Raw genomic sequence first — 14,165 nt, 5'->3', positions numbered from 1 at the left:
ACAACTGAAAAAACTAAAAAAAAACTATGATCTGTTGGTATCTTATTGCTGTGCTAAGATTGACCATTTCACTGTGCACAGATACAATTAAAAAGCAAGATTACGCTTTAAGATATGGGTCCCTAATTTCTTCATCAATTTGATCAAATAAAAGCACTCTGTGACAGGCACAAGCAGTGCCAGGATTTTAACAGCTACAGCACAGGCAGCACTCTGCAAGAGCTGGTGCACTGTTACTGTTATCCATCAGAAAGCAGGGTGCTGCATGTGGTGTGATCTGCACCGCAGACTGCCAGCAATGAATAAAGTAACACTGTTAAACTGCAAGGAACAGACAGAGGGTCTGTTGCATGTCACAAGCAGTGGCTTCAGCTGCAACACTTCAAGCACACAAACACGCACGGCCATTTATTCAAGTTTATGAATGAATTCTACGTAATTAGGACCTCGTTTACTTGTTATTGTTGACACCTTCAGTCGATTTGATATGAGATGTAATTTGTCTAAGAATGCTCCTGTGACAGAAACGTAGTCGGCTAGTCAGTCACCCAGTTACTCCAAATAATATTGCTTAATGCTGCTTTAAGTGAACGATTGCAGTGCTTTGAGTGCTTCAGTTTTCCACCCTGCACACCGCTTTCATTTGTCCTGCAGTTTTTCTTAATAACAGACTACAACACACACACACACACAAAATAAAATATAATTTCAGTTAACAATGGTTGTTATTAAAAAAATCCACTTATTCAGTACTTTAGTAGTGCAGGAAGCAAATGTTGTTATTTTTTAAATGATGGGTGGTGATGTTTCCCATTAGATTTAAATCAAGGAAGCTTTTCTGGGAGCTGGCGGTTCTAAGTAATGGTCTGTCATTTCACAGAAATAAAATAATTCTCAAATCTCAAATAAAGTTGCATCAAAGTGTGAAGAGCCTCATGACATCAGTTGGGTGATGAAGGGACAACACACACTGCTCGTTATTTTCAAATACCCCCAACATCGATCTTGTAGCTGTGGGTACCATCGCTGCTTTTATCGCCAGCCCACACCACTGTGCCTGCATAATAATGTGTTACAATCACCTTGTAAAATCACCATGCTAAATAGCATTGTGATACAAAAGCAAAAGAAAAGAGAGGAGGCTAAGCTGGAGCAAACCAAATTGAATAATTTTATTTTATCATCTCATATGCTGTTATCATGCAGTGATAAATAAACATTAAATCTAATTAAAACTTTGCTTACAACTAGCTTCATTCTGCATTGTTGCTGTTACTTTTGCTCCGGCACACAAGCTCTCCACATGCAGAATTCTTATAGCTGCTCATAGCTGTTGACCGTGTCGTTGTAATAGGCAGAGTGATTTCTTTCAGCTCTGTAATCAGTGTGGATAATTGCTACAGTTAGCATGGGATGATTTCTCACTCATGCAACTTCTGGGTTGCTACATAATGAAGTATAAAAAAATCAATAGTGTTGTCAAGTTATTGATCGTAAAATCAGTGTTTCTTAATAACTCAGTACTGACTCTTGCAGCATTTGTGCTCTAAGATGATGAATTAACAAAAAATATGAACCTTTTTCTCCCAAATGGAGGTGTGTGTATGTGTGTGTGTGTGTTTTGTAGTTGTTACAGGACGCACCCATTCAGATCTGATAATGTACAACTAAAAGGGTCATTAGTTAGTCCATTGATTTTGTGATATTTATTGAGCAGCTGAAAATGTCAACAACTTGGAAGAGCACACAGTGTGTTTGTAGATTCCATCAAATGAGTTAGTAGTCAAAAACAACATTAGTGATTACAAAATAAGCGACCCAAGCCAAATAATGGCAGTCATGTGGTTTTGCTCTATTTGAGCAGATTATAAAATGATAATATGCTGTGTATTTCATGTAATTATATCAGTAAGGACACTTGATATCCTGAATGTCAACAGATTTGAGAAGTACAGCTTTACCTGGGCAGGGGACGAAGCAGGGCTGCTGCATCTCCTGTTTGATGCTCCACATCAGTTTGTCTCCGCAAAGCTCCTCCTCCACTGGCTGAGGAGGAGACTCAGCCCAGTTTCCCCAGTGGAAAACGCATGACAGGTTTCTTCTCTGAAGCCCCTCACCACACTCTGCTCCCTGCAAGAATGCACATATATGTCTTTTAAAAGATTTACATCTTCTGTGAAGTTCTCACAGAAGCATTTATTTGACTTGGGTGGATATCATGAACATAGTGAAAGAATGAGATGAAAACCAATTAAACTAGTTGGCTGTTGTTCCTAATCCTTTGTGGCATTACGCTTCACACTGGACTTAATCTGTCTAAAAATATCACAGAAAATTTGTTTTAAATCCATATGATTTTGACTACACTATACATTTCTGTGGGATTCAACACAACTGCACAATCTCATTTACAAACTGTGGCTGAAAGTGGTGGAGTTTCTCTTTGTATTCAACCACAATTCTATCAGCATCACGCTGCAGCTCTTACCTCTACAGTGCAAGCGGACCAGTCACTCAACAGCCATGTATAGCAAGGCTTTATGGGACATGGTTTGGTCTGGGTGAGTTGGTTGGGACAGGGTTGACCCTCCTCATGAGCCTCCTGCAGGATTCTTCGACTGCGCACAGACTGACCTGCAGAGGAGCAAGGCAGACACACCATCAGTAAGAACGCCAGATCAGAGGAGATCTGAGTACATTTGCAAGCTGCGTTTTCAATGTTCAAACTGAATACTCTTTTATGTCTTAATATGTATGAATCTCAAAAAGAGTGATATTTTCAGACCCACTGAAAAAAGAAAAAAATCATCTGTGAATAAAGAACAAAAACAAATGTGGGATTCATACACTGAGGAGAAGGCTACATGTGATTCAGTGCACAAGAAACAAATGAATCATTGCAAATACATGAAGCTCCAAAAATAAAAGTTAATAAAACGAGTGGCTGAAATGAATGATGATCATTTATCTGGGATTGAAAAGAGGCTGTGCCTTCTTTTCAGCCTGTGAAATATTTTCCTCATGACAGAAAGGAATTAGTGCACAGCACCATACATCTGTGTCACCATGCCACTTTATGCTTCCATCTAATGGTTTCCTACACAAGTGCTTTGTTCGAGTGAGCCATTAATCATGTATGAGAGAAAAAGTTCAGTAAATGGCAGCAGTTAAAACGGACTGGTCGCAAAGTGGCTTTGTTATGTAGTAACAGCTCCGTGTTCGGGTCCTGTGGAGGCAGGGCCTCCATCAGCAATCCAGTGGAGACACAAGCTGCTGGCTGAGATGCTGCACTCTGGCCCCAGGCAGACACAGCGAAAGGACTTTCAGCTGTGCCATCTCAAAAATCAAACCCAAAACATTAACTCTCCCATGGAATCCTGACAAAACCAGATCCCCGCGCCGTCTGACACAAATACAACACAAATATCTCATTAAGTCTGACAGATGTGTTTCACAATGTGAGAGAGTGGCAGAGTCACAGCGACAGAGCTGAAAGAGGGAGAGAGTTGGGTTTAAATCCCCAGTCGAAAGCCTCTGTTGGTGCGAGCTTATTGGAATGAGGGGTCAACTGTGGGAAGACAGACAGCCAATGGCAAATTAAAAATAATGAACTTTAATTAACAGAATAAGAGGCTTGCTTTGTGGGAGACTGGCTTTGGGAGCCCTGAGAAGCAGCGTATGCATCCAGGTTAAGTTTTGCATTTTGCATGAGGTTTAACTTGGCTCTCTCAAAGTGACGGCGGTGCCACAGGTTGGTGATTACTAATTGTATTTTTAAAATCATGCAGAGGAAGAGTATATATTTTATTTAGGAACAATGAATCATTTAGGGCATCCACAGAGGTCAACTGTATACAATTTAGCCTGAATGAACCTGCTGTTCATTCTCATAAAGCAAAGTTGACTATGTTAATTAAAAAATGAGCTTTATACAGAATGATAATGAGGTGGGAATATTAATATATACATTATTGGAATCAAAAAAAAAAAAAAAAGCACAGCACACTGTTTCCCCGTGTAATGAGGGTTTGGATCACATATACTCGTAAATATTAATGCATTTAAATGTATTCATGCACAATTCAACATCTCTGTGAATGTCTGAGTAGAAGAAATAATGAAGCACTGTGCATGTGGTCGACTCCGTGTCTATTCATCAGGTCGGTGCTCCCATTGGTTTAAGTTACCTTGGCTGCCACAGGTGTGTGAACATTCTGCCCACGGTGACCAATCAGAGAGCATACAGCTGACTGGACAGTCAACCACGCAGCTCTCCAACAGAACCCACTTGTTGATCAGACCAAACTGTCGAAAACAGGAGCAGAGCTGTGAGGAGGGCTGGTTAATTATTTCTTACTAACAAGAGAAAAGGAGCACCCGCATTTACATATTTTAAATAGACTGCAGTTCACTTCAGGACAGCTGAGATGCAGCAATTAAATCAATTTTACCATTAACTTTGCTTTGAAATGTTTTTGAGCTATACTTGAACATTCTTTGAATTTTAATGAAAGGGAATCACATTGTAAATTTAATTAATACTTAACATAGAGGTGACAACATCACAGCCTTCATCCCCATAACCCCCCTCCCCCCCTTCAACATCACTCTGGATAAACCAGAAGTGAACTGCATGTAGTGAAACAAGACTGATTTGCAGTTTGAAAGCCACCATTGAATACACAGTGACTTGCAGCATCTTTAAGGCCACCATCTGTCTTTGTATGATTAAGTCAAGGCAATAAAATGAAGTTGTGTTTGGCTTGGTGGCAAACTGCTTAGTGAAACATGAAGGACATTTTCACTTATATAAATTGGGCAACTGGGCTTTCAATAATGTATAAGCCTGTGGGAACAGAAGAGGAACTGGAGTACTGCTACATGAATCAATACTTCATATTAAAAAAAAAAAAAAGCTCTAAACAATATTCAAGTACGCTTCCAATGTTTCCTTTTCAGGGACTCGGCGCACTTCACGTCCTGTTGGCTCATTCCCATTTACATTGGTTAAAAGTATATGGTAGAACACAAATTGCTTTGTTATTACTTGTTTCAAAGGTCAATCATAGTAAAATCTTTGTATTTGTACTTTTTTGCTGCGACAAGACAAGCATCAGAGTTATCATAAAATGCCTGCTTATGTCTCACTGCATAGAGGAAAAAATATTTACTCAATAACTGTATTACCGTGAAAATATTTTAAGCTGTGGCATCCCATCATTAAGATCTGACATCATGATTACCTTCTCGCACTGCTGCAACTCCACTATCTTGCCATCGCTGCGAACGCAGTCCAGGAGACGTAACCGTGAACCGCGACCACAGATGCCATTTTCACTCAGCTGGCATGTAGTCCACTCTGCAACACGCACACACACATAAAACATAAGACAAACGGCAATGTATTGGTCTCGCTGTGACCTCCACCCAGCAACGTCTTGCGAAACTCATAACTCATAATGTTATGTCAGTCACATCGTCCTACCTGAGACTCTGTACTGGTAGGTGAAGCAGGTGCTGTTGAGGACACAGGGCTCTGACTGGACCAGCTCTGGACAGGCGGAGCTCTCCGAGGCTGGGAGTCGGAGGATGTGTCTGCTCCTGTTCCTTGTTGTTCCTTGGTCACATTCCTGTGCAACGATGACAACATTAACAAAAACGTGTAATTGTCAAGGGCACAGGTTTGCAGTTTTATTTTTGGCTTGCCACCAGATCACCAGATTCCTTATTGAAACACTTGAATAGTTTGCTTCTGGGCAAAATCAGTAAAGCTTTCCATATTAAACAACAGTTAACGACAATAGTATGTTAAACACCATTGGCCACAGAGCAAACTCTGCAGTTACATTAGACATCACATTTATTATTCACTTGCCCAACAGTAATACAGAGTTAATGTACAGTCCTGCGTTGAAAATCAGTATTCTGCTGGCGCTCTGCAGCGTACGTAGGGATCACTTTTGTGTACAAATTACAAGTTCAGCAGTCTTCTCTGCTTCATTGTTGCTGAGACAGATGACTTTTTCTCCTTTGACTCACAGTAAAGTCAGTGACAGATAAGAATGGAGTTTTGAGTCTGCTAAAATTAAAAAGTTGAAATGGGAATGTGTGTGTATTTCGCTATTAGTCATTATTACTATTTTTATAAAAAGAAAAATCTGCAGATGGAATACTTTTGTAGACATGAACTCTCAGGAATGGCAGCTGAAAAGCTAAATTTGGTACCAAGCATCTCCTCTTTGAGATTACTATGTTTTGGTCCCTGCATTGACACAACACTGTGGAGATAAATCTGTACATGAGAGACCCTGAAAAATACACCCACAATCCTTTTCTTGTTTGAAAGAAGCTATTTTTAAAAGCAGTTATTGTCAACTAAATAACTTTCATGAAAGAAAATCACGTTTCAAAGATTTTTGTGAAAATATCCAGTAGATGACCAAGAGGACCCAACCAAAAGCTAGAAACAGTTTTGAAAAGCCTCTGAATAACTGCTATGGGAAAGTCACAGAGAGACCTGGGAGGTGTTTTTGAGTCTTATCTGCTAATGTGATAAAAGAGAAATCTGTAGGTTAGAAATAAACCTTTGCAATTTGTTCCCAAATTCTGGGCCTGGAAGGGAACTGAAGGCAATCACAAGCCCCAAAGAATTTGCAAAGTAAGTCATTTATGCAGTTTGAACACGAAACATAAAGAGGACCTCTTGAAACATATTATAGGTCTTTTGCCATCTAAACCTCATTATTCCAACTCTCCACTTTTTATAATAATGTTTTAAAATTAGTCTCTGGACTCTGGTTTCACTGTGGTAGCCTGGTGTAACTGGACAACAACCTGAAAGTGTTGTATTCACTCCAGTCTTAACTGGCATCCATGTCATTGTGGGTTTGGAGTCACAAAGTAAGTAAGTAAAGCCAGCTCTCCATAATGAGTTCTATTATTTTTTTATTTAATAATCTATGACTTTCCAACATTGCTTCCCTCCTATAGAACCCCATTCCCGCACTTGAAAGTACATAAAACAAGAAGCCATCACAGAGTGACGTTCTGTGCAAATAAACAAGCTGCCACTTTTCATGTGAAAACATGGTGGCTTCTGTGTGATAATGTGTTAACACAACGTGTTAATGCTGTGAACAGGCTGAGCTTTTACAGTAAAGGTAATGCAAATTTACTAATACAAAGCTTTATAAACATCCTTTTATATCCCTTTACCCAAGACCTCAGAAGAAACTAGGACACACACACAGAATTCAACATTATTTGACGCATATACAGTAACTGCTGCCTTCTGTGTGCTATAAATACTGTATGTTCAGGCTGAATGTCTCAATAACCCCGCAAAGTGGGTAAAGTGGGAGAAACCTGAATTCCCTGTTGTATCGACTTTTACAGGGTGGAGGCAGATGAAGACGAGCGTGATGAGAGAGTTATTATGAGAGCTACAGCATTTACCAAACATCTACCAGGGGACAGTGGTATAGTGTGATGAGAGCAAATCAAGTCACCCTACATGAAAATGGAAATGTGTGAACAGAAGAACACAGTGTGTAGGAACTGTCAGCTCAGTCTCTGGGGGGAAGAAGACTACTGACAAAGGTCTTTGCATTGAGCTGGATTCGTCCCTCTGCCCCTGATGCATCAGGACTTGCACCTCAATCACTGTCACCTGCTAATGAGGGACCTCTGTGTGAGGCTCATGTATCAGCTGCAGTCACTGTTCCCTCAGTGTTTTCATACCAACTGTCACGCAGCAATGCACATGCATTTGGATGCTATATTAAGCATAAAGTGCTGCAATATGCAGGATAGACAGATTAGTACCAGGTAACTAGAAGAGCAAAACCTATTCAGTTCACAAAAGTAATAGATTAGGTCTGTTCATCTGTAAGATGAATTATCATAAGTTATCATAAAGCTCATAGTCAAAAGCACAGTAACATTATGCATATCTATTGCAAATGTACCCATACACACTGGGGATTCTTTTCCGTTGTTATTCATTATGTATAACTGGAATAATTGTGTATACCTGACCTGTAAATAAGTGTGTGTACAGAAAAGCAGAAAAACTGCAGGGAAGTCACAAGCAGCAATAAAACAAATTGTTGCAGGGCGTGTAAAATGAACAGTGAGGAAAGTTAGCAATATTAAACCCCAGAATTCATAGAAATAATAAGTTCAGATACATTGGATAGATCAGAGGAAGCACTGGTCTGCTTGTTTTTCTTGTGTCTCATCTTCTCCTAATCACTTGGAACATCAAAGCCGGGAAGAGACAATTATTATGTTTTCCTGAAGGAGGTACTACATAGCCTTAACTTTAATTTGTTGGTTTTCATCTTGACTGTTGCACAGTCAGCTACAGTCCATCCCAAGATGTGCTGGAGGAAGCAGCTTATGAATGAACGTGTTCATGAATATGAGTATAATGTTTGGCAAGTGTTTTGTTCTAAGAGAAATAGCCCAGCATTATTTTTATTTAGAAGTCTATGAGGAAAAAAACAGGTATAATCAATAGCAAATCACTGTTGTTCACAAACCAGTATTTTAACATTATTTAGCCCTACAATTTAAGTATTAGTTACGTTATTGCCCAATATTTTCCAAAGCCCACAGTGGTAATGTTGTTGTTTGCTGTATGTTTTTTCCTGCCTTCCAGGTTAAGGGAGGCCATTTGTTTTCTCTTCATTTCAGTTTGGTTTGTAATCTGTGATGCAATAATGAACCCAGTGAATTGCAGATTCACAAACAGATGACTGTTTCCTAAAATCAGCCACATGAAAATCATGGAACGGGTGAACAAAACACAATCATACAATTTTGGCGGGCAGTTACAAAGACAAAGTCAATTAACTGCAGTCTGCCTGTGTGCAAGCACATTTGGAGCTAAATTCAGTCTCCCCCAGAGATTGCACTTTCACCGACAAAGTTGGCTTAAACCCAGCTAAAGGAAAGGCCAGTCAAGAACGTACAGGGAACCATCACAGTGTTATTAACCATGGATCTTCATCACTTGGATACACTTGGATCCCACAACAGCACTGATCTCCTCACAATCCTGCACACATTAGACAACATCCTCATTCCAGCTGAATACAAAAATGGCCCACGGCTGTATAACTATCTCCAATTATGGCAGACTAGCAACTTTTACACAACGCATCTCTGTTTTCACTAACAGCATCCATTTGTAGGAAAGATTTCTCCTCCTGGGACTTCAGGAATTGAAATGTGTCTTTTCAAGATCTCCATCAGCGTCTCGGAGAACAAAGCCGCAGACATCAAGACAGGTGAGGATGAGACATGTTTGTCTCAGTGAGAAAAATAGATGCACTGTCAAGGCTGACTCAGTGACTGACCTTTTTGTATGGAAACACAGTGGGTTCATTTTGTACAATATGAAGAGATTTGATTTTGCAAAGATTGAAGAAATGGTTGAGCAGTGTGAGAACAGTCACTGCAGATCAGCTTAAATGTGTGGGGTAAAACGTTGATGCACAGAAATCACAGATTCGTCATTCATTATGGACATACCTGACAGATTGGCAGTTTACTTTATTTATGCAAAGAAGAGAAAAATCACTTGAGGTGGACTTTTGTAATTGCTTAGAGTTCAGTGGGGTACATAAACTGCTGTGTTTATGATGAGTCTAAACCACTGTAAACCACACTGAATTCTTGTCAATAAACTTTGCCAACTTCATAACTTAGACATTTGGTTGAATGAAAATAATACTTCCAGTATCATCATCTCCACAAACTGCTTCTGTGTGTGGAGTTGATGTGTTGATGTAACTGTAGGAACAAATCATCTACTGTATTTTCTGGACTATAAACCTCTACTTTTTTCCCACACCTTGAACTCTGCGGCCTAAACAACAATGCGGCTGATCTATAGATTTTTACGGGCTAACGGCCCGGTGATGCGAAGAGGAAGACGCTAGTTTTAAGCGTAACTTTTAACAGTCATTTTGCGTGTCATGCATATACCGTCATCATGGAAAACACTCAAAAAAATGCATATGATGCAGCTTTTAAGTTAAAAGCAATCAAACTGGCTGCCCAAGAAGGAAGTAGAGCTGCAGCACGTAAGCTTGGCGTAAATGAATCAATGGTGAGACGTTGGAGACGGCAGCGTGAAGAACTGACGCAACGCAAAAAGACGACAAAAGCTTTCAGAGGTCGTAAAAGCAGATGGCGCGGACTTGAAAACGTATGTCATGTTACAATGTGGACACCTGCAGCTTATAGTCAAGTGCGGCCTATATATGTACAAATATTATTATTTGTTTTAATTTGGTGGGTTCGGCTTATACTCGGGTGCGTTCGATAATCCAGAAAATACGGTATACCAGTTTTATATGGCTCTTATAGTTTAACTGTCTCTAAAGCTAATAGTTTAGCATTATAATATCACCAGATGCATTAAACGGCTGCATTTTCGGACGGTAAGAGTTCTGGCAAAGTCTGAAGATTGAAGGCTTGAAAGAGTCTGAAGAGAACTAACTAAGTAATCTTTATATCTCTATTTCGCAGCCTGTTCTCTCTCTCTCTGACTCCAGTGTTCCAGTCCACTGAACTGCTATGTTTGACAGGAAACCTATAACACGGCTACATGGCTGTGTGACCAGCAGCCTGTGGCTAGAGACTCTGAGAAACAGATGCTACATATTTTAGCCTGAGGGCTCACCTTTGCTGGAAAATACAAGCACATTAGTAGATTCAATTTAATTTGCAGTACCAGTACCGAAAGTTGTAGTGCAAAATGTGATTTCAAACCATACAAGGCAACAGAACAGCTTGGTGAATGTGCAGAGGAGCTATTGAGATTATGTTGTTTTTTGTTTTGTTTTGCTTTGTTTTTTTTCAAAACTCAACACATTTGTCTCAGTAACAACAAAATATTGATTGTGGGAAGATATTGTTGAGTATTTTAACAGTAGTGCAACTGTATAGTTTATTTAAATATCAGAGTCTATAAAGCAAGGTCCCAGTGATGGTCAACCAATCAGTCCCTACAGGTCAAAATGTAAAACAAAAAGGTTTTACAATATTAATTAATTACCTTCAAGTATTACTCTTAAGCTGAATATGTGAATTACATGTGCATCCAAATATTACAAAGATAAAAACAATGTTCCAGACGTCTAAATGCACATACACGTATATGTTACAATAATAATCAAATCTTTCTGTCTCGATGCTAATGGTTCATCTGGTTACGGTACCCCTCAACCTTCTCCAGTAGCTTTATTCATGAGGATTATGGACATGCAACAATAAATGATATGACTTAGCACATGACTTGTCACTCATTCATAGCTTCTTACCAGAGGGCAGTTGCTCCAGGGTCCCCAGGGTGCTGCGACACAGTCATTAGGGCAGGCCAGAAAGCAGACCTGGGCTCTGGGTGGCATTTCCTCCTGATCACACAGACTGTCGTCCACACTGCTGACCTCCCCACTCGTTGTTCCCTTCTTCACACACCTAGCAGAGAAGCAGATGTAGCTGTATAACTAGTCTCTGGGGCACTCCTACATCTCTGACTTAAAATAAATTACCGCCCCCTCCCCCCCTCCACAGGTGAGACTTGGCAGCATGTTTATTTCTACAAGTTCTGGGTTCTCTAAACATTTAGCTGTACAAAACTGAAACATGGGTTCAAAAAGTGTATTTGCTGTTTTCACTACATAAATGACAGCAACGGGTGGTGCGTTCAAATAACTTTGAATGACCCGTGTTTTTGATTTCTTGTGAACCGTCAAAGTTGGTTTCTTACAGTCCCGCTTTTCTGTGTAGTGTGCTGAAGAACTGGTGAATGACAAATCAGACAAATGTATTTTTAGACTAAAAAGAAAGAGTTCTCTCTTAGCAAACATGTCCTCAGTCTTTCACTTTTTGTTGCACTGTAATTAAAAAAAGTAATGATAAACCTGGAAACTGACAGGACTGTTGTCAGTTTAAAACTCAAACCAGTTGCCCAACATAGCTTTTCCCATTTCCAGTGATGCATGCAAAAAGTCAACCCTTCACTGCTTTCCTCTGTGGCTATTTTAAGCACCACTGAAAAGACACAGCAAAAAATCAAACACCACTCATTAGGAAGCAGTAGTTGGTTTTGACTGTTTGTATTCCCCTGGCATTGAAAGTGTCAGGACCAGTGAGAGTGCCAGCTACAGGACCGATGCCAGTCTGCTCCTCCCGGCATGTGTTGCAGTGCCAGGCTTGCGGTCGGGGCCAAGTCTGACCCGCTCACTGACCTGATCTTGCGGCTTTGGACTCCCTCCCCACAGGCTGGCAGGTCGTCCACGGTGTTGATGGTACAAATGGACCAGGGATCGATCCGCCACTCGTATTGGCTGCATTCACTGTGGCACCGCACAGCCTCGTACACCTGTATACACGTGCATGTGCAAACACGCACGTGAACACACACACAAACACATACCCCCACGTACACAGGGAAAGGGACACACATGAGGGATTAGGAAAAAGGAGTCGATTGTGTTACGGGAAAAAATGGAAACGCATACAAATCAGAACATACACACACACAAACAGAACACACACGCATGCTACATGTATACAGTTGTTGCATACATTTGTAAGGAATGTAGAAGATATTAGTAACACTCTGACTTTACACGGTATCCTAATGAGGTGCTTCTGTAGGCCACAGTCAGTATTCCTTACAGCTTTTCCTTTACAAGACTTGATGAAAAAGAAAACTTCTTTGTGCTTTCGGGTATAATTTATTGCCTTAATCTCGGAGTTCAGCGTGTCAACATGCTGCATCTATCGCTCAAGACTCATGCTTAAGAACTCAACACGTGCTTGCATTATCCTCTTTTTGTATTTATTTTTAAACATCAAGCAACTGTGCAATTATGGTTGCGCATATTGCGTCCCGAGATGTTTTGACGTCTGTTCCAGTTCCAATTAAGGGAAGAATTATTTAGTGTTGCCAAAGATACTCGAGTTTAACATCAAGATAATTATATATTTTATATATTTATTTTCCTTGCATTCAGATGACAAACTAAAAGTCAAAATTGAAAGCATGGCAGACTGAGAGTTCTAACAATTAAAAGGAACATTCAACGCCTCACAAAAGGATGTGCACCTTTCACCACAGAGGGGCTTTGAACTAACTGATATGCGCTTGACATGTCACTGCTGCAGAAAAGGACAAGGAAGTAATAAGATTCTTGACTCTGAAATAAGATGTGTGCATGATATGTAGTGAACAGCATGGGGTGTGTAAAGTGACAATGACCATGGCAATAGGCACTTCAGCAGAGGATGTAATTGGCTGGATGTTGAGCCTATTCGCTTCTCCCCTCTCAACCAGTGACTCTGGCATGCGCGTGTATAACCGAGGGAACAGCCAGTGAAATGCTCCTGTAAACACATGTTTACTCTCAATCTATGTAACAGTCTGCTGCAGTAAAAGGTATACTCTGGAGGACAATTTGTGGGAAAAGCTATGACAAGCTGTAATGGGTGTCTGTAAGTGTTTGTGTACGCGTTCGTGCACAGGCTGGGGAGAGAGAATGAGTGTGGAGTATTCCCTCCCCTACGGGCCCCACAGATGCCTATTACACACCCTCATCATCTCCCATCTGTCCCCGCAGATGCCCCTGCTGGGTACACTGGCAACTGCTCGGCTCCCACTTTCCCCACTACTACTGTAGAAACACAATCCCAGCTTAACAACTAATTTTCAATACCGGAAAAATGACTTTCCGGCCACTTTACACAGCATATACACTAGTTATTGTATTTACTTTCACTAACACCATTCAGTGAGAAATCAGGTGACCATAGCACTTGGGTCATACCGCCACGGCACGTAAGGTATCAGATAGATGCTTAATCATTTGTTGGCAGGTGAAAGTTAACATGCACAGGGAAGAAAGATACAACATTTACTCCACAAGTAGATCTTAAATAAGACACATCAAAGAGGAAAGAGGAGTAGACTATCCGTTAAAATCAGCTGCCTTGTGTGTGTGTGTGTGTATATATATATATATATATATATATATATAAATAGATAACTGCCAATTCAGGAATGATATTATTATTATTATCCATTATCATCAATTTCTTTGAGCACACTCTCAAAAAACGTTTTACAGACAATATAATGAAGTCCTGAC

The 14,165-nt window shown here is 40.2% G+C and overlaps 1 protein-coding gene across 1 annotated transcript in view; it reads right to left on the bottom strand.

Annotated features, from left to right (window-relative positions):
* thsd7ba (thrombospondin, type I, domain containing 7Ba) overlaps nt 1-14,165 on the bottom strand; it is a 120,085-nt gene that overhangs the window by 7,310 nt on the left and 98,610 nt on the right. Inside the window, exons 16-22 of the mRNA XM_046404676.1 lie at nt 12,264-12,397; nt 11,334-11,490; nt 5,486-5,630; nt 5,244-5,359; nt 4,188-4,305; nt 2,489-2,634; nt 1,962-2,130 (exon numbers count right to left, since the gene is read on the bottom strand). Of these exons, the coding sequence (XP_046260632.1) occupies nt 1,962-2,130; nt 2,489-2,634; nt 4,188-4,305; nt 5,244-5,359; nt 5,486-5,630; nt 11,334-11,490; nt 12,264-12,397 (985 nt within the window). The remainder of the gene's footprint in view (nt 1-1,961; nt 2,131-2,488; nt 2,635-4,187; nt 4,306-5,243; nt 5,360-5,485; nt 5,631-11,333; nt 11,491-12,263; nt 12,398-14,165) is intronic.

The sequence above is a fragment of the Scatophagus argus genome, chromosome 11 (genome assembly GCF_020382885.2).
Source record: "Scatophagus argus isolate fScaArg1 chromosome 11, fScaArg1.pri, whole genome shotgun sequence".
In the NCBI taxonomy this organism is placed as follows: Eukaryota; Metazoa; Chordata; class Actinopteri; family Scatophagidae; genus Scatophagus; species Scatophagus argus.
The sequence above is the reverse complement of the archived record's forward strand: the minus strand, read 5'-3'. Positions and strand labels throughout refer to the sequence as shown.